The 21,486-nt window shown below is 42.7% G+C and overlaps 1 protein-coding gene across 2 annotated transcripts in view; it reads right to left on the bottom strand.

Moving 5' to 3' along the window:
• Positions 1-21,486, bottom strand: part of WIPF3 (WAS/WASL interacting protein family member 3) — a 91,019-nt gene that overhangs the window by 54,016 nt on the left and 15,517 nt on the right. For both annotated transcript variants that reach the window (XM_023639447.2, XM_023639448.2), the window contains one exon: positions 13,043-13,198. In XM_023639447.2, coding sequence (XP_023495215.2) covers positions 13,043-13,141 — 99 coding nt within the window. In that variant the 5' untranslated portion in view covers positions 13,142-13,198. The remainder of the gene's footprint in view (positions 1-13,042; positions 13,199-21,486) is intronic.

Genomic DNA, 21,486 nt, shown 5'->3' with positions numbered 1-21,486 from the left:
AGCTGTGGGTTTTGCTGGGCCACTGCCCTGTGCACCCAGCCTCAATGGGCAGCTGCACTCCCTTCCCATCAAACATCTGACCCCTGGCATGGTTGCACATTTTTTTTCTCCCAGTCAAACCAAAAATAGTTTCCAGAAAATCTGACAGTCTGTGATGCCAAAAGAGTAAATATCTGTATTTCACAGTTGTGAGGTTTAACGAAGTCCCTGGATGCCTGTGATCTGGCTTCTTGAGAATCACTGTTCACCTGCTTGTGAACCCATGAGGTTTTGTCAAAGCCATAACACTTTCCAAGCTATCTCCACATCCAAACGCTTTGCCTTAGAGTTGGTTTTAAAGTTCCTTTCCCCTCACCACCCTCCGGAATCCTTCAGCAACACAATCACAAGAGGCATTCGGTCAGAGAGGAGAGAATGCTGAAGGTGACAATTCTTCCATGTCTGGGTGACCTTGCTGTTGAGAAGAGGCGCCAGCTGGGAAAGTCTCACTTTACTAATTCCCACAATGTCCTCTGTGCTTTGAGGAGAAAACCCCCGCTAGGGCTAGGCGTCCTTGTACCAGGTCAGAGAACAGTAATGCAACAGTTTCATTGTTATCTGGTGTTTGCACTAGGTCTCAAGGTTTATTTAAATAAAAAGTAGCAAGGGAGATGGTGGTGGCCAGCCTCACAGCTTCTCTGACATTACCATTCAAAGTCACTTGTATCAATTCTCAGTTTTAGGAGAAGAAAAAGCAAACCATTCCATAAATCAACTCAATGCTCAGAGACGACACCTTCGATGTAGGGAAGTGGCACTAAAAACCTTAACATTAATCCCCAGAAAAACAGAAACCAGAGAGAGGAGGCAACATAGAGAATTTCATACAGACGCTCTGTGCCTACATGGGTCTTATTTTTTAAAATGAAAAAGCATATAATATTTGCTCTCAAACATCCATCTGAATTAGTGAAAACATGCTACATAACTCCCTCCTTGCTTGTGCTATATCACCTCTATTTTGCATATTTTGAGGTTGTTGATATCCATTAAAAATTTTTATTATGGACAATTAACAAAAGTTGGGTAGTATAATGAGCCCCCACGTACCATCAACCAGCTTCAACAATTATCAACTCACAGCCAATCTTGTTCTTTCCCCACCTGCTTTTCCCTCCAAATCCCTGCTTATTAAAAACATATATCCAATATTGTATGATATCAAAGGAAAGAGCTCTTAAAAATGTAACAGTAGTTATCATTACATAAAATTAACTACAATTTCTTTATATTAAACCAATATCCTGTCAGTGTTCAAATTCTCCCGGTCAGTAGAGTTTTAAATGAAAGTTCGGGCCAGGCAGAGAAAGACCAAGACGTAGCATCTGAATCTCAGCATTGTGGAGCCACCACAAGGCCCAAAGAACATCTTTCTTTGCTTTAGAGAGGAGCTCAGAGCCAGGCAATCTAGAATTCTTACATGAGCATCACCATTAAACCTTCCAGGGAACACGTGCCTTTCCCTTGGGCAGCCTCTTGGTCTGCTACTGCTGAAGCTGCTTGTAAAATGACCCACCAATCAACAGCTGAGAAAACACAGCCTCCTGTAAATGTTTAAAATATTTGAACCAGGCTGCCACTCCATGGGAGTGGATCCTAAAGGTCAGCCCCAGATCTCCACTCCCTCCTTGCTCAAAGTCTCGGTCCCACAGCTGGGGGCTCCTTGCTCCAACCTGTGGCTGATTCTGAGTACCTCCTGCTACACCCATGGACTCAGGCCACTCAACTCAGTACAAGACACGACAGAGGAGAGAAGGCAAACCGTTCAGCTCCTCAGCATTGGGCTACAGGAGCAGGGACGGGCGCAGTGGATTCGGAATCCCTGACAAACTACAAGTCATAACCAGTGCCTACCTGTTTTTGGACTATTTTCAGACTGCTGGCCTGACTCCCCACTTTGAATTCTCAGGCTCTCAACTTTGATCTTGACCTATGGGGTCTGACCTTCTGTCCTACACTAACCGCAGGGGCCTTTGCCCTCAATTTATCAGTCCTGGATCTGGTACCTGCCCCATGGTTTCCTGGTCCCTGGAATAACAGCAGCCACCACTGACGGAACAGGCACTGCATACACACAGCTTCCACGGCTCTCTTACTAGATCCATACAACAGCCCCATGATTCGTGCATTCGACGCATATTTGCCGAATGCCTACTACATGCCCAGCCCTGCTCAGGTGTCGGGGATGCACTGTGAGTAAAACAGACAAAACCCACTTCCTTCATGGAGCTTCCACGCTAGGGGCAGTGTATCCTAGGAAGCAGCCACCATTACTCTCATTTACAGATGAGGAAACTGCGGCTCAGATTACTAAGTAATTGCTTGACATCACCTAGCTGGTAAATGGCACAGCAGGGATGCAGTTTCCAATCTGTGTGGCTCTAAAGCCCACATGTTTTTGTTTTCATTTTTTAACACAGCACATTGCATCATTCCACGCTCCCTACCGAAACGGACAGCTTGGCACAGCGAGTGCCGAGCGCATGATGTAGGACACAAACCTGCTTTTACACCTTTGTGTTTTAAATACTGTATGTGGCACATGTGGAAGCCTGCCTTCACCAGCTGGAAAACACATTCAAACTTCTCCATTGTGAACAGATCTTATTAAAATGGAAATCTATAGCTACCATGTACAAAATGGGTACACTGTGTTGCTTTCCCTGAGTTTTTAAATGTCTTTATGTAAAGCAAAGGCACCAGGTCTGTTCTCTTTGAAAACAATAACAAATTGGAATGGGGAAGGTTGTGCCAAAGGACATTTTATGGTTTATAAAATAACAAGTGAGTGTTAACTTTTGCTATCCCTAAATTTGCTACTTCTGATATAAGTGCATTTGCTTTATAAAATATTCTTAGTAAAATGTGAGTGTGTTGATGGTGTTCTGACAGGACATAACACAGAATGTGTTCTGGCTATCCAAGCTTAAGCAGGTGGAGGATGCAAAGACGTGGCTGGTTAGCTCACAATGGGTTCGCCTTGTGAATTACATCATCTTCACGGTAACTCATTAGTTCAGGAAGTAATGCTAGATACTGAGTGCCTCCTGTGTGCCTAGTGCTGACCTGGGCACAGACTCCCTGTCTGGGAGTCCCTCACTAACTGCTCCCTGGCCCAAAGATCCTTTCATCCCTTGACTCATCTGTTCAGGAGAGAGCTCAAAGCATTAACAAGAGACATCCAGTGCCGGATGCTCAGAGAAGCAAGCTTAGGATGATGAAAGGTGACTAAGTCAGAGGACAGGAGGGCCCTTCAAAGATGAGACTCCAAGGATCCCACATGTAGGAGATACATAACAAAGAAGCAATGCAAGGTACGAAGTTCTGGTCTGGGAATAACCAATTGTTCTCTCAGCACTTCCATGACTGACAGTGATCCGCAACAAGCCCAGCCTTCTCTGGACTCAGGTTCTAAACTCTTCAGAGGCAGAGACTGCTTAATTCTGTGCAGCAAAAGCTCAGTCAACTTGCATGATGGCTTTTGTCCCCACCGTGTGCCCAGCATCGCTAACAGCAGAGACCCTGTTTTTTCCGAGCCCATCAACAGCCCAGCTGTAAACTAAAGACAAGACAAAACTGAGCTCCTCTGCATTGTATCTGCTTCTTTAATGCTGATTCTCTGCTGTGAAACCATGGGTTTTATTCAGAGGGTAACCTGCAAAATGTGTTTCTATTAAAAGGAGAAAAAACCCAACAAACCAGTGGGAGGAAATGATGGAATCATAAAGAAAAAAAGAAAAGGAAAGAAAAAAAAAACAAAAGAGCAATCTTAGGAGGAGCTTGTAGATACAGGAAGAAATCTGGGAGCTGTGTCCTAGGTGAGGGAAGGGGAAACCATTCACTTCCTGGCTTGTAGATTCAAGGGGTAGGGGCAATCCTTGAGAAGGTCTGTGTCAAAGGGCAGCTGGTTCAGTGGTACAGAGCGCGGACTCTGGCGCTATTCTGCCATCGTTCAAACCACGGCTCTGCTGCTTACTAGCTCTGTGATCCACGTAAAGCACTTCCCCCTCTGTGCCTCAGTAAACTGATCCATAAAATGAGAATAACAGTACCTACCTCAAAGGGTTACTGTGAAGATTAACTCAATACTGTGCTAAGCACTTGGAACAATGCATACAATAAGCACTACATAAGTGTTCGATGATATAGCCATCAGTACCACTCATTCCACCTGTACACACATATGGAAGCAATAGAGCACACAGCAGTTAGGCTCTCAGAGAGCCTGGGGAGGAATCCAGCCTCCACCAGTTCTGGCTGTGTGACACTCGGCACCTTAGTAATCTCTCTGTGCCTCAGTTTCTTCATCTGTAAAATGGCACTATCAGTGCCCCCACCTCATTGGATTGTTGTAAATCTGAATTTAGATAATCCACGTTAAGTGCTTACCGCAGTACCTGGTACACAATTCAGTAGACGCCTGCTATTATTATTGTACATTATTATTATATGATCCAGTTCAGCCAGTTGGTAAATGATCATTCATTCCTTTTTTTTAAAACCTTTTCTTCTCATTATAAAAGTAATACATGCTCTGTGTAGATATTTGAGAAAATACAGAATCACACAAAAGAGCAAACCGAAATCACCCCTCCAGCCCCTGGATAACCAGTGACGTTATATATGGTCTATCTCCTTACAGTCTTTATCTGAGAGCGCAGGAGTGACATGCACACACAGTTTTGCTCTGTTTTATAGAGGTGGGACCACACCACCTACACGCAGCCCACTTTTTTCCCTTCACGTTGCCTTTTCATTAAACATTCTAGGAAACATGACTTCGGCAGCTGCCAACACCCCACTGCAGAGATGTGCTTGTGCTCTGAGGGTCTGGGCCCCCGCCCCTCTTGCTTGCAGCATTCTCTACCTGGCCAGGGCTGGACATCTAATTGCCAGCAGCAATCTGACCTTGTCATTTTTCTTCTTTTATGGCAAGAAAGGAAAGAGCAGTTTGGGAGAAGGAGGACAGGGCCCCAAAGATCCCAGGCTCCAGAGCACGGTGGCCCTCCTAAGTACAACAGTGTGCATATGAAAAGACAGCCCTGGTGTGGGGGAATGGTTCCCTGGCAGTTTTCTAGGAATCCTTAGTTCCACTGTAATTGTAAGAGATTTCAAAGGCAAAGAGCCAGCAGGTTCGGTGCACAATAAAGCTCTGGTTAGTAATCATTGCTACAGAGACGGCTGTGGCTTTCGAGGATGGCCCCTTGGCCTCCTACCGCATGGCACCTTTCTGCCACATCCTTCTGTCACATCCTTCAGCTCAGATGCTGCGGGAGAGTGGCTTACGCTCCTGGGCTCCTATGAAATTTGATAAAGGCCTTTAACAAGCGCCTACAGGCTTTTCTTGCCAAGTCCCAGGCATTATTAGCACGTAATCGCTGCCTCCTGCACCACTGCAAGCCCTTTCCTTTTTGTTCCTGCCACCCCTCCCACCTCACAGCTGTGAAAAGAGAAACATATTTAAATCCCATCCTGAATGGCCCTTTGGAAGTATGAGTGGCAGACCCTGCCACACCTCTCTCTTCATACAGACCAAGTATGTAGGCTGCAAAGACGGCCTCATTCTTTCCCTGAAGCAGTGTTACTGCTCACGGGTGCAAACCGGCAAAGGAGAGAGGGAGAAGCAAGCTTTTAAGATTTCTTGAAGACAAGGGTGTAGTGTTGCAAACTGCTAAGCAGAGACCAAATGTCAATTTAACACTTTCCTAATAGCTTGGCCTAATGCAAAAGCCTTCTCCTTGTCCCCGTAGCCACTGTCAACGCTGGGTAAATGTCCCCAATCCTTCATTAGGGACACTAATCAAAGCACCAGAGTGTCAGGAGAATCTAAGTGAGTGACAGTGTTTAAGATATTTTAAGCCTCTTATTCCAAATGCACCAGTAAACATGCAAATTACCTTTTGCAGAATATAGGGTAATATGCAATTCTACTAAGCCCCTTCCACCTAGTGCCTCCAACTCCTGCATTTATTTTTCAACCACGGCAAACACAAAACTCCAAAAAAGGCTCTCAGGGGATTTCAGATACCACTCCGTTTTCTTTCACAGATTGACATGCTTTTCTATCCCACATGAGCTCCTGCATCCTAGAGATGGTGAGAAAATCCCCCTATAGAAGCCACAGCTGGTATTTCCTGACACCGAGTCCATGCTGCCCATGAATCCTGCATCCTTGGACTGCAAGGAGAAAGATTATCTCACTGATTCCCAGCTGTAAATAAAGACTCTGGCAAACGGTAATGAGGGGACAGAACAGCGAGGGGTCACCATATGCTTCTCATCGCCGTTTCCCTTCAGCATTTTGTTAAACATGACCCCCTGAACAGGCAAGCAGAAATATACAGCACTGCAGTGTCTTCCTACTTAAGAGTTTTGCTTTTCATGGTAAATAAATCATTATTAGGCCAGTTTCCCCTTTGTTTTTAAATGATAAAAATACGGCCTCCCTAGAAGAACCAGTTTCCTCCTTAGGGTGTTTAAACTTGAATGGCAACATTAAAAAATAATGCTACTAAAATTTACAAATCTACTTTTTAAATAAACACACATGCTGTGGACATGGCCCTATGGTCAGGCTTTGCCTGGGCAACCCGACTCCAAAGAATTTATCAGCTGGCTAGAGACACACGTATTTGCTTTCTCTTGTATAGGTAGTGTTGTGGGATCGTGGCAAGAAAACAGAGATCACAGGCCCTCAAGGTGTTTATTCTCTCATCTTGGACATTACCAAGGGGTCAAAGTAGACTTGAAAACAAATGTTCAGTAAAATTCTGCTGCATTTCGAAAATCAAATCCATTGTATTTTCTTCAGTTTTTTTAAGTTACATCCTGTAACCAAAGCAACAATAATAGGTGGATGAATGCACCATGGGGGCAATTTTGACAGTGGTAAGGGATAAGACAAAGGAGTAGAGCTCAAAAGATAGAGGGATTTGGAGGCTGGCCCGGCTGCCCAGTGGTTAAGTTCTGCACACTCCACTTCAGAGGCCTGGGTTTGGTACCTGCATGCAGACCTACACCACTTGCCAGTGGCCATGCTGTGGTGGTGACCCACACGCAAAATAAGGGAAGACTGGGAACAGATGTTAGTTTAAGTTGAATCTTCCTCAGCAAAAAAAAAAAGAGAGAAAAAAAGAGACAGAGGGATGGTGACAAGAACAGAAGGGAAACAAGATGGAGAGGGCTGTATGCTTTCCGTTAGAGCCTGCGCCAAAATGTCAGCAAGCCCCAGCAGCCCTTCTCTCTGTTCTCCTACCATGTTCTTAGAAAAAAGAAAAGATAGGAGACGAGGATGGGATGGGTAGGAAGAGGAAAAGTGAGAGGTAGGAGGGAGAAAACGAAAAACTTTCAGCCCCGATCTAATCTGCAGATCTTCAAAGCTAAGCTGAAGTCTGACAGAACACTTTTCATTACAGAGGATCAGACATCACCTAAAATGCTCCCTCCTTGCAAAGATTACATATAATAAATCCTGACACGCTGGTCTATGAGCATAGATATTTAAAGTCCTCGACACTGCTTACAAAGAGGTTTAACTCCATTACTTATCCCTATTTACACAGGTATTCATTTATCCACCCATCCATCCATCCATTCACTGCCTCTTGTGAGCCAGGCACTAGGGACACAAAAGACCACAAAACATAAAATGTGGAACCCAGTCAAAGAAAAACAAAATTAAAAACTGGTAACTGCTACGTAGGAGGGGTTTAAAGTGTGTTATAAAAGCCAGTGTGGGATATGGGGAAATGAGGCCCTGAGGAAGTGACATCGGAGCTGAGAGGAGCAGAAAGAGCTTCCCAGGCAGAAGGAACAGTTATGGTTAAGTTCTAAAGCGGGGGGCACGGGGGGAGAGGCGCAGTATGAGGTCTGAGAGGCAGTCAGGGTCAGATCACACAGGTAGGTTGGGCTACAGTTAAGAGGTGATGGGGAGTCCTTAAAAGGTGATGCAGGGGAGGGACATGATGTGATGCAAGCGTACTGTTGGGGCTCAGGGCAGGCTGCCCCAAAATATGCCACTTTGGCATATTGATTATTTTGAATTAAAGCTACTTGAGAAACAGCCAGTGCAAAAAGAGCACTCCGACCTTCCTCTCTCTGTCCCCCTAAAAGGAGGAAATAAATCTCCTATCTGAAAGCTACCTCCCCACCCCCTGCACCAGAAGGTAGAGACATCCTTATTGCTAGAGATTGGGAATTCAAGGCCAAGAAGGCTGTGTAAATAAATTCTGCTTAGATGCTTCACTAATGAGACACCCAAAGCCTAAGTTTCTTTGTCTTGTCAATTTCTCACAAATTCATTGTTTCTCTGTCTAAAAAGTACAAAAGCTGCTTGCTTTGGTCATTTCTTCAGGTCCCATTTCTATGAGAACTCTGTATGTACAAATTAAATTTTTTTTTCTCCTGTTAATATGTCTTGTGTCAATTTAGTTGTTAGACTAGCCAAAAGAACTCAACAGGGCTAGGGGGAAATTTCCCCCTCCCTGACAAGACCAAGATCATTGGCTGCTGCTAATGAAAGGAAGGCTGAATGATGTCAGCTATCTTGTAGGACAGGCGTAGGCAAAGACTCTGTAAAGGGCCAGACAGTAAACATCTCAGGCATTGTGGGCCAAAAGGCAAAATCATGGATGTTATGTAAGTACTATAAAACAAAAGAGAAAACAAATTTTCACCCAGTTTTTATTGATGAAATTCAAAATACAATACTAATAATTGAGTATAACTTTAAAAATACAGGATAACTAGGGGCTGGCCCCATGGCCGAGTGGTTAAGTTCGCGCGCTCCGCTGCAGGCGGCCCAGTGTTTCGTTGGTTCGAATCCTGGGTGCGGACATGGCACTGCTCATCAAACCACGCTGAGGCAGCGTCCCACATGCCACAACTAGAAGGACCCACAACGAAGAATACACAACTATGTACCGGGGGGCTCTGGGGAGAAAAAGGAAAAAATAAAATCTTTAAAAAAAAAAAAATACAGGATAACTAGCGAGAAGAATGGAATTCTTTTTTGGGGGAATAACAAGTTGTTTAATTGGTGTTCTGCCACTATAGCACAAAAGCAGCCATAGACAATACGTAAGTGAATGAGCATGGCCGCAGTTCAGAAAAACTTGATTTACAGACTAAAATTTGAATTTCATATAATTTTCATGTGTCACAAAATATTATTTTTCTTTTGATTTTTTTCAAGCGTTTGAAAATGTAAAAGCCATTCTTAGCTCGTGCACTATACAAAAACTGGACCGTGGGCTCTGCTCTAGTTTGCCAATCTCTGTTGTAGAAGGTCCCATGTGCTGGATGTGTGCCAGTGCTTGCCCAGAGGACATTCACTTTTGGCAGGTTGATGCTGGGTGAAGCTACGTATTTCTTGCTGCATCACAGTAAAAGCCTTGTGATATGAGGTCATTCTATTACAGGTGACACTAAGTTTGATCCATTTTAAAGGTAAATTTTCTCCTCTGCAATTAGAAGTAATCTCTGGGTGCTACTTGGGATCCTGTGGACATCCTGTTCCTCAAAAACCTTTCACTAAGTGTTTTAGCTTTTATGGATGATCTTGGCCTGAGTCAATCATTACACTGGAAGTTACAAAATAATTTTGATAGGAGTTTTAATGGCTGCCTCGTATACCATTTTGTGGACTGCATAATCATTTATTTATTGAATCTCCTGGTATTAAAAACTTACTTTCTTTTCTTTTTTGGTTGCTATTACAAATAATGCTTTCACTAATATCCTACAGCTAAATATGTCTGTACATCTATGATTAGTTACTTAAAGAAAATTACTTGATGTGAAACTGAGTCGTAGAGTATATGCATTTTTTAAAGGGTTATGATCTATATCAACAAACTGTGTTTTAGGGAATTATACCAACTTTTGTTCCCATTAAGAGTTATAAGAGCCTAGTTCCTAACACTCTAGCCAACATTTAAAAAGTACCATCACCAAATTGATAGATGAAAATGGTTTTTCATTATTTTCATTTGTGTTTATGCAATTGTAGTGAGGTTGAAACGTGTATTTCTTCCACCTGGTCATATCCTGTGCCCGTTTTTCTATTCATCCTTTCCATACTGATATGCAAGAGCTCTTTATACATTAAGGATGTTAATTCTTTGCCTTTAATATGGATTGTAAATATATTTCTCAGATTGCAGAAAAATGTGTTCTAAGAAATATTGAAATTTACATGGCTATTTTCCTCCTAAATTGATCTGTTCCTCCACGAGATAGATGCAAAAAAAAAAAAAAATTAGGAATGCAAAAAATTAACGAAGTGTAGAATTATTTTTGTTTGTTTGTAGAATTATTTTGTTTGTTTGTAGAATTATTTTGTTTGTTATAAATTTAAGCATCTTCAAAGAGAAAGCCTTCCCTAATGAAATTTAATATTTTATTATCAGCATTCAAAATTCTCTTCTGATCTTTGTTATTTATTACATATATAGTTGATTTCATTATGCACAAAATGTGTGTTGTTTTTAATCCATCATTCCATATCTACTTTCCATAATCAGTACAGTTATAAATGTAAGTTTTAATTAACACTATGGCATAATGCAATTTTTAATTAACAGCATGACATAATACATTTCATTTAGTTCTCATAAACCATTTAAGATGTAATTTTTCACTAGAATAAATAGCATTGCTGTGCACATTCTTGTATAAATTCTTTTGGGTTCCTTCAGGGTTAAATTCTTTTTTTTTTCGTTTTTTCCCCCAAAGCCCCCAGTACATAGTTGTAGGTCCCTCTAGTTCTGCTATGCGGGACGCCACCTCAGCATGGCCTGATGAATAGTGATAGGTCCACGCCCAGGATCCAAACCGGTGAACCCTGGGCTGTGGAAGCAGAGCACGTGAACTTAACCACTCGGCCACAGGGCCAGCCCCTAGTCAGTCTCAAAAGTAAAACTCCTCAATTACTAGGGGAAAAGATATCACACATTCAGGTTTATTGTTTTCTGCCAGAGAACACTCCAGAAAGACTCATTCAACATTTATTGAGTCCCAGGTATTTGTGTATCACCAGCAATATTTAAAAGGGCTTATTTCCTCAAATCCTCAACAATATAGGTTTTGACAAGTTTATTTATTCTGGCTAAGTTTATGGGTGTATTGTGGTATTTGAAGTTATTGTAAGTTGTACTTCTTCAGTGCTAGCAAGTCTGTGTAAGAGCCATATGATAGTTTCATGTATGTTTCCTTCACTTACAAATTGTTCCTTTCTTTTATTCATCTCCTTTATCCCTCGTGGGGTCAAATTCAGCAGTGGGACTTCAATATTTATTCTTTTTTTTTAAAGGTATGCTTTTTGTTTTTTTGGCAAGGAAGACTGACCCTGAGCTAACATCTGTTGCCAATCTTCCTTTTTTTCCCCTCCCCAAAGCCCCCCCAGTACCTAGTTGTACATCCCAATTGTAGGTCCTTCTGGTTGTGCTGTGAGGGACACTGCCTCAGCATAGCCTGATGAGCAGTGCTAGTCCGCGCCCAGGAACCAAACCCGTGAACCCCAGACTGCAGAAGCAGAGGGGGCATGAACTTAACCACTCAGTCATGGAGCCACCCCCTATTCTTTCTATATATTGGTTAGAGAGCTTTCAGATACAACTCACGTTATGTGCTTTCTTCCACTCTCTTCAAGGGCAAGGGCCAAGTTTCAGGCAGGTCTACGTCCCTGGCACTTCAAATATGGCTGGTGGGCAAAGCTAACATCACAGAGGATGACATCCTAGGCATAGTCTGGCTCTCACCAAGGCCTGTGGCCGGGCGGTGGGGCATCAGGCCCTCTCTTCGTAAGCAATACTCCCCATGGCCCTGTCATCCATGCATCTGAGGAGTGGGGTGCGCCCCAGGGGAGGATGGCAGGTTAGGCTCTAATCCTGGCTGCTGCCGACTGAGCTCATATGGTCCCTAGGCAGCCCTGCGTCTGCGTGCCGTATCGCCGGTGGCATCTGTATCTTTCATCTTCCACTGAAGACAGGAGCTGTGGTTCCATCTAGACCTCGCTCTCTGAAGTGCGTGGAGGATGAGGGTGTGAGAAATGCTCCAGGTTTTCCCCAGAGGAAAGGTTTGCTGTAAGCATTAAGCACTAACATTCTAAAACAGTGTGTGTAGGGGGGTGATTTTACCCCCCAGGGGACATTTGGTGATGACTGGGGACATTTTCGATTGTCACAATTGGGAGTGCTACGGCATCCAGTGAGTACAGACCAAGGATGTTGCTAAACATCCTACAATGCACAAGATAACCCTCCATGGCAAAAATTACCTGACCCCAAATGTCAGCGGGGCCAGGGATGAGCACCCCTATTCTAAAGCAAAATAACCACCCTCTGTGCCTCTCCTTCTAAACCCAAACCAAACTATTAAACCAAGAGAGAGTATTCCGTAACACAAACTGCAATAGACTAACGTCAGTCTTATGTAGATAGGGAAATTTCATTTAGAGATTTTCCTATGACACTTCTCTTACTTGGGCCCAGAAACAGGCAACTGAAACCCAAGCTATCATTATCACCATGCAGATTACGCACTGGAACTTGACTTGGCAGCACGCCTCATTGACTGTGCACTTGGGCACGGCCTGTCTTCTCATCTGAGCTTTCCAGTGAGGTGGAAGCATTGCTTAGAGAGACTTGGGAAGCCTGAATCGAGCAGCAGGAATTGGAAGAAAAATTATGGAGACGTCTGTAGGAGATACTAAAGTAGACGGTGGAAGCTGCCAAGAAACAGGGAGAGAAATACCCAGGCTGGCTGGTTTGGAATCAGACCTTGGAGCCGCTAGGGCCAGCTACCTAAGATGCCACCTGTCATAGCAGAGCTAGGAGGTGACTTGTTCTGAACATTTAAAACCTTCTGCTTAAGTGTATTCAAAGCAGCTTATGCGCGACAGTAAACCAGACTGAAAAACAGGTCTTACTGGGGGCACTGATGGTGGGGGAGGGGGAGGAGCCCCCAGAGGCGACAGTAAACCAGACTGAAAAACAGGTCTTACCGGGGGCACTGATGGTGGGGGAGGGGGAGGAGCCCCCAGAGGTGGAGGAGGCGGAGGCAGAGGAGGAGGAGGTGGTGGCGGAGGCGGTGGCACTGGCATATGTCACAGTGTTGGTGTCCCTTGCTTATGAATGGTCCCAAGAGAATGGTTTCTGCTCTGAAACAGAGAAAAGGGAGAGTTTTAAACTTGGATGTCTTTATTCATGCACACGTAATATATGTCATGCAGACATGCATATTACAGCTATTTCATACTTTCGCTTGTCCATTCATTCTTTCAATAAATACTGTGTGCCCACTGTGAGGCAGGCATTGTGTCAAGTGCTGGAGACTGAAAGAAGTAGCCAGATTTTAGAGAGAATTAGGTGATGAAACAGATAAAATTGAGCTATCTGTGTCTCAATATAGACTACATAAAGAGCAACATCTCATTCCACAATGATTTCTCCAAAAAACTGAATTCTACTCTTTACCATTAAACTTTTAGTTTTATCATTTCTGAAGCAATTTAAAAATATTCTGCTCATACTCCCATTTTCCTAAGCAGAGCAAACACAACGAAACGTAACCTTTTCTGAATGTCACAGGTTCAGTGTTGCTCATGACGTCAATCTTGAGTGAGGCTTACACAGGGCATGAGTCATTTTCCTGATCCTTCTCTACTGTCAACCCTTTTCTTGCTGTTCCTGTATTGTTATTTCTATACAATCATGGTGGGGGGGGGGCATGCCACCTCTCCTCTGCATAGACTTTATATCTGGTACTTGCTGCACAGAGGGCTCTTTGGAACAATTCTGCAAATACAGTTAAGTTTCAAACAGTTACTGCCGTAGGACGTCTAATCTCCAGATAAATGTGTGTGTGTGTGTGGATGTGGACATGTGCTTTAGAAGCCATATCAAAACACACTGCAAAGGCTTATAACCTGTACTAAAAAAAATCCCACAGTTTACAAGTTGAGGAAAACCTATACACGGATCTAAAAATAATTTAAGCAGAAACAGAAATTAGCATCAGACTTAGACAGCAGAGATTTTGCATTCCTTCTGTCTCTTTAGTCACTAGAAGGCCAGGATAAGGTCTGTGTCTCCGTTTCTTTAACTTTAAAATCTAACGGAATTTATATTACTCCATGTTAATATTCTTATCTCCTAGAGGTAAAAAGCAAGTATGTCACATGGTGCTTTATTCTTAATATAGTCCACTGGATTTTGCTTACTTAATATATGTTAGTTGTCTTTACCTTTTTATATAGTGGCTACTATATAACAGGCTGATGACATTAATTTCCATAACAATCTTCTAAGGTCAGTAGTTTATTCCCAATTTTATAGGTAAGGAAAACAACATTCAGAGTTATTAAGCACTCTGCCCAAAGTCACACCTAGCTAGTAACTGGTAGACTGGAGATCGAAACCCAGGCTTCTCAGGCTCCAAAGTCCAGCCTCTTATCAGTGTGATTTTTTTTTTTTACTGTCGTGAAATATACTTAACATAAAACTTATCATTTAACATTTTTAAAGTATACAATTCAGTGGCATTAAGTACATTCACGATGTTGTGCAATCATCACCACTACCCATTTCTAGAACTTTTTCTTCATCCCAAACAAAAACTGTGTATCCATTAACCAATAACTTCCCATTCCTCTTCCCCTAGCCCCTGGTAATTTCTACTCTACTTTCTGTCACCGTGAATTTGCTTATTCTAGTACCTCAAATAAACGGAACCACACAGTATTTGTCCTTTTGCATCTGGCTTATTTCACTTAACACAATGTCTTCAAGGTTCCTTCCCGTTGTAGCATGGGTCAGAATTTCATTCCTTATTATTCCATTGTATGTATCCACCCCATTTTGTTTATCCATTCATCTGTTGATGGATACTTGGCTTGCTTCCACCTTTTAGGTATTGTGAATAGTGCTACTGGGAACACTGGTGTACAAACATCTCTTCGAGATTCTGCTTTCAATTCGTTTGGGCATGTACCTATGAGAGCAATTGCTGGATGTATGGTACCAGGCTGTTTTCATCAGGGTTAAGAATCCCCTAAAATTGTATAAGAAGTTTAAACCATATAAAATATATGTATAAGTTCAGTTTTGGGGGTAAAGAGTCCATGATAGTTTTCATATAAGTTCCCAAGAGGGGCCTGAGCTGATCATTGGAGAAGACCATCAAGCCATGGAGAGTTTGGAGTTAATCTATTATAGCTACTACTATTGAACCAATCTAATATAGGAACTAAATAGAATACAGCCAATTCTCATTATTCGTGGTAGCAATGTTCTATAATGTTGCCACGAAACTGATTTAGCAAATACTGAACCTTTGCTCCTAGGAGAAATACAAGGTTAGGTTCCTGTGAACATCTGGTCACGAGATTTTTGTCAACTCATTAATATCTAATCTTGTTTTATGTGTGTTTCTGCTTAACGATACCTTATTTAATGTATACTGTTGATTCATTAACATTGAACTATGGCCAACAGCACTGGAACTCACACCTGAACGAAGCTTACCTAACACACACACCTTCTCCATGAGGCACATGGCAGCCCTCTTGCACTCAAGAACATGAGACAGCACTTCAACATTACACTTGGGGCGGGGGCGTTTAAAACAGCAAAATCACCAATAAGCACAAAAATTTGAAAAACATGGCACTAGATAGAATGTGAAAAGGACACTTGTTTACAGCATGAGAGCTGAAATGAGAAGGCAGAGTGTTGCCTTGTTCAACCTCAGCTGGGAACCTGTACAACGGGCCACTCATGTTTTTGCCACTCTGCAAATGATCACAAAAGCGCCTTAGCGAGTAGGTGATTTGCAAACTATGGAACCAGTGAATGATGAAGATTGACTGTGTAACTTTTTGTTTGTTTGCTTTGTTCTTTTTTTTTTGAGGAAGATTAGCCCTGAGCTAACTGCTGCCAATCTTCCTCTTTTTTGCTGAGGGAGGCTGGCCCTGAGCTAACATCTGTGCCAATCCTCCTCCATTTCTTGTATGTGGGACACTGCCACAGCAAGGTTTGATGAGCGGCGTGTAGGTCCACACCCAGGATCCGAACCCATGAACCCCAGGCCACTGAAGCAGAGCACATGAACTTAACCACTACACCACCAGGCCGGCCCCCCGTATAACTTTTTGAACATCCTATATGTGCTCAGTACTGCATCAGGTACTTTTAATACATCATTTCATTTATTCCTCTCAACAACTCTTATGGTAGAGACTCATGTTTCCATAAAATAGATTGCTAAATTTTGTCCCAGAGACGTTATGTAGTTTCTGTTAAATTTCAGAAAGAGTATTGGAGCTGAGCTAAAGCCCTGGCCTTTCTGATTCAAAACCTCACTTCTTTGTTTTACTACCTTAGTATAATTCAGGTTGTATTACTTCTCTGCTTCCATTTTGCAAAGATTTAAAAAATATCTGCAAAGACTCTCAAGTAAAAGGGATCTCACAGAGCTAAGTATAATTCTTCCACATGCTCCTCCCTAACCTAAGCATCCTTGCTCCCCATCCAGTTTTATCCATAAGAATCTGAGAATGACCAGGGGCCACCGGCCTTCTGTCTTGCTGAAATCACAGGAATGATCTTTCAAGCTCCAGGATTAAAGGATATTTTTATATGCAGTACTTGACGGTGGTGACGGCTTTTTCTTGACAGATATAATAATTAAGCAATTATCTAGAGAAGTTAAGATCTGACAGCTGAGAATGCAGAGCTCCGGGAAGTCACAGGCTGTACCTATGAGCTCTTTGATGCTTTGTGCTCTCCTGACACATTTAAAAATGTTATTTTGCTCTGCAACCTATTAAAAATTGTTTAGGATTAAAAAGCCAGATTCTCAAAGGCTTTTCTATTTTTTCCCAACTCATGAAATAACTCTGAATAACAGCATGGAAATTCAGGTTAGATATTCAACAGAACTAAGAGGCACTTGTGCATGAGAGCCCAAATGTAGGGGACAGAGCTGGTCCTAGAGAGACCTCTGACCTCTAGGCAGACCTGGGTTCTATTTCTACCTCATTTTCCCTGCTGTGTGACCTTGGTCAAGTCGCTTACCTCAGTGGGTCTTATTTTCTTTACTTGTGAAATAGCTATAATGCTTGATTCTTAGTTTCTTATCTGGATTAAAACAAATCCTTTATATGAAGAACACATGGGTCCTGCCACACAGCAGACGTAATTGGAAGCTGTATTTATCATCATCACACCACCGCCACCTTCACTGCCACCAATAATGGTAATAAAAGCTGGAGTAGATAAGTGCCCGGAGAGAGGGTCAGTGTGCTAAGGCACGTCATCATCAATTCAAACACGAGGAGTGGGGGACAAGAAATAAACGTCTGGCAGAAGCTATCACAGTTTCAACAGGTAAAAACGTGGCTATAGGAGTCTGGTTAGAAGAAGTAGCATGTAAGCAGAGATACAGAAGTGGGAGAATCAAGCGGCCTGGGAGGCTGGTATGGGCTGGATCCCAGAGGGGCTTCAATGCTGCTACACTGTTCTGCAAGTGTCTCCTTCCCAGGGTAGGGGTGCACATGTCTTGTTGCGGCCATCTGCCATCTTTTGGACGCTTTTCCTATGCCCAAGGAATTTTTCACATCATGAGTCCTGCCTCCCCAGCCAGAAGCCAAGAACTCCTTTTCCCAGCATCCCTTGCAGGCAGGGAGCTGACTTGTGTCTATGAACTCAGAGGTGAGGAAATAATGGATGCACAAGTCGTGGAGGGGCCTGGCTAACAGGAGTGACGGCCTGGGTCTGGGGCGGGAGGCCTCCTCTCAGCTCTGGCTGATTGCTATTCAGTGGGAACCCAAGCCTAGTATTGGCCAGATCCTCCCATTTTTTTTCCAAAAGCTCCCAAATCTGGATTTCTGTGTGAAACCCAGTTTTGAAATGTGGGTAATTAATTCAAAAAGCATTTTTAAAAACCAGTGGGCCAACAGAACATGTCTGCAGGACCCACAGACTGTCATAGCACAACCTGCTCACGGGGAGTTACTGGGGCTGGGGCGGGGGCAGAGGACGGATGCCCCCTTGGTGTAGGTGACTCTCCTTCCTCCCACTCTGCTCCTGCTCATTCCTCACCTGATTGGTCTTGTCTGTACTCATTCAGAAACAGACGTGGACTGGGCTTGCCTATCTCATTAACATAAAAAGTTATATATGTATCTATACCAACGGGGCTTTGTGAGTTATCTCAAAGAGAAATAACCCACAGTAAATGCTTTGACACACTGGTTACTTGTGTCGAAACTTCATACTCACTTTTTTTCCCCCAAGAGTTTGACACATTACAGCTGTTCACAAATAGAAAACGGGCCTATTTTAAAAATATAAGCAAGAAGGATTACTGCTGCTATTTGGCAAAAGCATCTTTGGCTGGTTCTAAAAATACCTTTCAATAGGAACCTGAAAACAAGGGTCTCTGCACTCATAACTTTTTATGCTTTGATGCTGTCCCATTGAGTCTCTCGCTTATTTGGCTCTGGAGTGGGGTGGGGGGAGAGCAGAGATTTCTCACCTCTGAACTAATAAAATAAAGGTGCATGAGCCCCAGGAGGCAACCATTTCTCACATTATGGTCCCGGCAGGGTCCTGCCACCTGACAGATCAGTCATTTGTTTATCAAAGGTGCCCTGCAGCCAGGAAATCACAAACCACAAGCCGATAAGCATTCAAGGCACACATAAAAATGTTCTCAAAAAACACGTGGTAAAGTTGCCAAAACTACAAGGAAAATAATAAAGGGATTTTTTTTTTTTAAAAAACCTTCTCTTCAGGTGATGGTGAAAATGATTTACGAGTGGTCACTTCCTCACTGCTTTTTTTTTTTCAAAGTTTTAACCCTTGTATTTTGGTTCTTTCTTTTTTTTTTTTTTTTTTTTTTTTGGTGAGGAAGATTGGCCCTGAGCTAACATCTGTTGCCAATCTTCCTCTTTTTTTTTTCTCCCTAAAGCCACAGTATCATAGTTGTATATCCCAGTTGTAGGTCATTCTAGTTCTTCTGTGTTGGATGCTGCCACAGTATGGCCTGATGAGTGGTGCATAGATCCAAGACTACTATCTGAACCAGCGAACCCTGGGCTCCCGAAGTGGACGATGCGAACTTGACCACTTGGCCACCAGGCCGGCCCCATCCTCATAGTTTAATGAGTGAATTCTTTGGGCATAGCTCTCTCCCGGGACTTTCCACTTGTAAGATCTCATGCCCCGCACACCACCTCTCTCTGTTACGGCTGTCCTCTGACAGGCCACACGGAAGATTCTACTCTCACTCTCCTCAATGGTATAAAAGTCCTGGAAATATGTAGCCTTTTTGGGGAGATGGGGCATGTTGGCCTGAGTAAGCAGGGAAGCCGAGACAGGGTAGGAGGAAATAAAGAGCACAGCATAAAAGATCCTTTAACATTCATATTCTAGATGATAGAAAAACAAATTGAGCTTTGACACAGCCCTTAATGTGTGTCAGGCACTGTTTTTAGAGCTTTTCATATATTACCCATTTAAGCCCCACAACACCCCCACTGGATAGATACCATTATCATCTCCTTTCTTCAAACGAGCAAAGAGAGGCACAGAGAGGTTAAGAAACTTACCCAAAGTCACACAGTGAATTAATGGAGGAGCTAGCATGCAAACCTGGGGTGTCTGGCTCCAGAGTCCACACTCTTAAGCACCATGTTAACTTAAGTCACTTGTAAACATATGACTTTCATAATTTTTGTCACATCCACATGCCACCTGAACTTACTTTTAGTTATATAAGTTTATTTAATAAAAGATACTTTAAATTATTACTGTAAATGGAAAACTAATATCATTTGCCATAAATAGAAGGTAATCATAAAAATAAACACAATAATTTTTAAAATAAAAATGTTCATCGATGTACCATCTAAACTCATTTCAGGTTTTCCTAGTGATTCCTAAACCTTTGTGCTTTGGGGAATGGTGACCTAGAGCAACGCTTCCCAAACTTTCACGGAGGATGAATCAGTCTCCTGTCAAAATGTAGATTCTGATTCAGCAGGTCTGAGTGGGGCCTGAGACTCTGCATTTCTAACACACTCCCGAGTGAGGCCAACACTGCTGGTCTGGGGACCACACTTGGAGTAGCTCTAGAATGTGGAAGCATGGGAGAAAGGCAGAGTCTCCACTCCAGACCGACTGAGTCAGAATCTGGGGAGTATCTTATCAAGAAGTGATTTCTGTGCCCGCTAGAGTTTGAAAAGCTCTGTTCTAGAGGATGGTAAAACTCTCTGCCCCACAGAGTCGGAAGTTGTGTCCTTTACTGAAAAGTCCTTTTCTGTAGACTCATTTAATTTCAGCAAGCTGGGTTCATGAAAATGGCATACTGGTCTTAGAACTGGAATTGACGCACAAAATTCAAAGAGAAACCAAGCCGAGTGCCCAGTCACCTCTCACAGAGGTGACATGAAGGATTTCTGACACCTGAGGAACTCCAGCCCCGACAGCAGCTCCTGAGGCTGAACCTGTTCAGCCCCAACCGGATGTTACAGTGAATTATCTGCTGAAACGCCTAAAAGATGAAGGCAGACTTATGCATGTGAGTTCTAAAATGAAGACACACTTTAATCACAATCTCATATGAAACCTAGTAAGTCACAGCCACAATGAACTCACAAATTGGTTTCCTTTTATAAGACTCTTATTGAAACAAAAATTTGTTCCCAGATCACTCACTGAATTCACAATAATATCTGAACAGTATTTAACAAAAGGAAAAATGGAGATATTGATAATACTTATCATTGACTCAGGTGTTGAAATTATGGCTAAATGCCATAAAAATCATGTGTGGTTCCCAAAGGTGAAAGGAGAAAATATTGATTTCCTATCTTTTTTTTTTTTATGCCTTTGAATTAGTTAAAAGAAGAACCAGGCTTATTAAAAATACATGATATTAATCACACATTCAAAAGCCAGCCTCCTTTTATATAACAGCTATGCTTCTGTGAAATGGCATTTTTAATTTTGGAAAATTGAGGCATGCTCTAAGTACACAAAAAGGAGTTTATTATTCAATGGAAACCTGTAACCAATGTTATAAAATAATGAGTTATTTTACAAAATAAGTTCCCACCTCTTCAATTTATTTTATGACGTTGGATTTGATAAGGAGGGTATTTTTCACTTTCTAAGGCTGAGGGGGTAACTTCTCTCTTCGGATTGCGAGTTCTCCTGAAAGTGCTGTTTGAGAATCAATGAGGAAATAATGCGCAGCCTGGAGGTGGCACAGGGCACATGTCTCCAGGACAAATCCTTCCAGGTTTTACTTCTGAGACTTTAGAATAGTTTAAGTACTTTCACCTAACTCCCACTGCTTCAGCTTGGGCCAGAGAAAGACCAAGCAGAGCTAGCACCTCCAGTCCTTTGTGTGCTAGAACCTCAAACTATGGCTGCAAGGAGC

Source organism: Equus caballus, chromosome 4 (genome assembly GCF_041296265.1).
Source record: "Equus caballus isolate H_3958 breed thoroughbred chromosome 4, TB-T2T, whole genome shotgun sequence".
In the NCBI taxonomy this organism is placed as follows: domain Eukaryota; kingdom Metazoa; phylum Chordata; class Mammalia; order Perissodactyla; family Equidae; genus Equus; species Equus caballus.
Note: the sequence above shows the minus strand (reverse complement) of the source record. Positions and strands in the feature narration are given on the sequence as shown.